Here is a 2,523-nt window from a genome sequence, read left to right on the forward strand (position 1 = left end):
CAGAAAAACAAGTCTAATACATTAGCACTGGTAAGGCCGAGTCTGGTAGGGGTTTGAACAAGCTGGAATAATGAGTGAGCACCAATTACTTCACGGAAAGCGGTATACAAGAGCGATGCAGTGCGAATTACTGGTTTAAAAGAAGACCATTCTACGCAGGGCATATTAAAATCACCGGCAAGGATAATATGTGTTGCATCTAAGGCTAATAATGTGTTGCTAAGTTCAAAAAATGGCTGTGCGCAGGTTGAACCGGGCGTCCTATAAAAAGAGCCAATTGCGAAAGAAGTACCATCGCCCAGCTGTACCTTGCACCAGACAGCTTCACAGGAATCGTTTTCTAGGTTAACAGACAGGCTTTTCAAACTGCTATGAACGAGGATGAACACACCACCACCGCGTACATTGCGATCCTTCCTATACGTGGTATAGGATGGAGGAAATATTTCACCATCGCTTATGTTGCTGTCCAGCCATGACTCGGTTCCAATCACCACATGTGCGTTTGTCATTTGTAAGAGTGAGGAGAATTGGTCAGTTTTGTTTTTTAGACTGCGACAATTAACAACAATACAGACAAGTTCATTTTTAATAGCAGTCTGTGGGCAAGCTAAAAGCCTCGGTGATGGCTATTGGTTTACGCAAGTGATATCGTCTGTTTCAATGTTGTACATATAGGTTTTGTTGTCCAGGTTTAGCTTATTAAACCGCAGTTTCAACTTTCCGCCGCGTGCCTTAGCAAACTGCATGAGCTTTTTTCTTTGTTGCCGTACTTTGGCCGAATAGTCTTCGCTTATCGCCCAGTCAGTATCTTTTAGTTTGGCAGCATTTGAAAGAACACGATTTTTCTCTTTAAAGGACAAGAATTTAACGATCAGGGGTCTGTGCTTGTCAGGCGCATATCTTCCTAGTCTGTGCGCTCTTTCAATAGCAGCGGCGTCAACGGAAAGCTCTAACTTTTCAACGCAAAAAGAGATAATTTTAGTCTCAGACTGTTCCCACGATTCGGTTTCTTTGTCATGGATGCCGTAGAATATTAAGTTATTTCTTCGTGATTGGTTCTCCAGGTCATCGTGCGATGACTGGAGGGCCGTGCACGCAACAGCAAGTTTCTGGGAACTTTGAGATAATCTTTCTACTTCAGGCTTTAGCGGGAGCACCAGTGACACATTATCTTCAACGCTCTTGACTTTTTCTGCGAGTTTTGTTAGTTTTTCTTCGAGATTCTTTTGCTCAAGCCGAATGGAACGTAGTTCGTCCAATATTTCGGTCTGTTGCTGTTGTATCACTGGTATTGTCATGATAGTATCGAACATCTGCTTTTCCTGCTCAGCAGACAGAGGCCCAGGGTTTTGCTCTACGTCTCCCGCAAGCAAAAGCTTTCTTTTAAACAAACCTATGTATCCTGAACAGCTCGCGGACACATCGTACAGAAGGCGTAAAAACATGCACACAGCAAAGTTGGGATCTGGCGTCGACTTCCTAAATGGTTTGCCATTAACAGAAAGGTAAGAGTAACAAACCTGAAGAAGAACAAGATGTAAGCGTCTGGCTGCCATGTCGGCGCCAGATCCCGGTGTGGCTGGGTACAACAGCTGCTTATGTAGGTCATGCTTGTGCTGAAGATTCCAGGGTTGCCAGTCGATGAAACGTTCGAGCGCCGGTAGCGCTGTGAGGTCCAAAGGCGAAGCGTCACTCAAAAAAGCCAGGTCAGCAGGACAGACTTGCTCGGTAGAAGCGGCTCCATTCATTGGAAGGCACGTCGTCATCGCGGCAGGATCAAAAATCGCCATCATTTGCAGCATCTGAAGAAGAACAAGATGTAAGCGTCTGGCTGCCATGTCGGCGCCAGATCCCGGTGTGGCTGGGTACAACAGCTGCTTATGTGTAGGTCATGCTTGTGCTGAAGATTCCAGGGTTGCCAGTCGATGAAACGTTCGAGCGCCGGTAGCGCTGTGAGGTCCAAAGGCGAAGCGTCACTCAAAAAAGCCAGGTCAGCAGGACAGACTTGCTCGGTAGAAGCGGCTCCATTCATTGGAAGGCACGTCGTCATCGCGGCAGGATCAAAAATCGCCATCATTTGCAGCATCTGAAGAAGAACAAGATGTAAGCGTCTGGCTGCCATGTCGGCGCCAGATCCCCTGCGCTGCTTACTGCGCTGCTTACAACTTTTATTTGGGAAGGGAGCCGATCCGCACCTTTTATACAGAACTGGAGGGAGTGAAGCGCATGCGCAAAGATCAGGAAAGTGGGAGCACGGAATGTGCCAACACATAGACCAAGTATTTTTATCGTCACTGATAACCAATAACACAGCAAAAAAACAAAACAAGCGAGAAAAGCAGGGGAGACAATGGCAGGGAGCGTTAAGAAACAATTCTAAAAAATCTAAAAGATCCTGAAGAAGCCAACAACCAACACGGCTAAACGAATGACGATGAAAGGTGACAAAGATAAAGGCACTAAAAACTTAACAGACTGAAGCATAAAAGGTGCAGGAAAAGCCTGCGGAAGATGTAAAAA

The 2,523-nt window shown here is 46.0% G+C and overlaps 1 protein-coding gene across 1 annotated transcript; it reads right to left on the bottom strand.

Moving 5' to 3' along the window:
- Window positions 1-329: 329 nt before the first annotated feature.
- Window positions 330-1,872, bottom strand: LOC149344254 (uncharacterized). Its single transcript, XM_089546228.1, has one exon. The coding sequence runs from the start codon at window positions 1,839-1,841 to the stop codon at window positions 630-632; it is 1,212 nt and encodes a 403-aa protein (XP_089402354.1). The 5' UTR covers window positions 1,842-1,872; the 3' UTR covers window positions 330-629.
- Window positions 1,873-2,523: the final 651 nt, after the last annotated feature.

This window comes from Amblyomma mixtum, chromosome 5 (assembly GCF_055824585.1).
Source record: "Amblyomma mixtum isolate Tamu chromosome 5, ASM5582458v1, whole genome shotgun sequence".
Classification (NCBI taxonomy): domain Eukaryota; kingdom Metazoa; phylum Arthropoda; class Arachnida; order Ixodida; family Ixodidae; genus Amblyomma; species Amblyomma mixtum.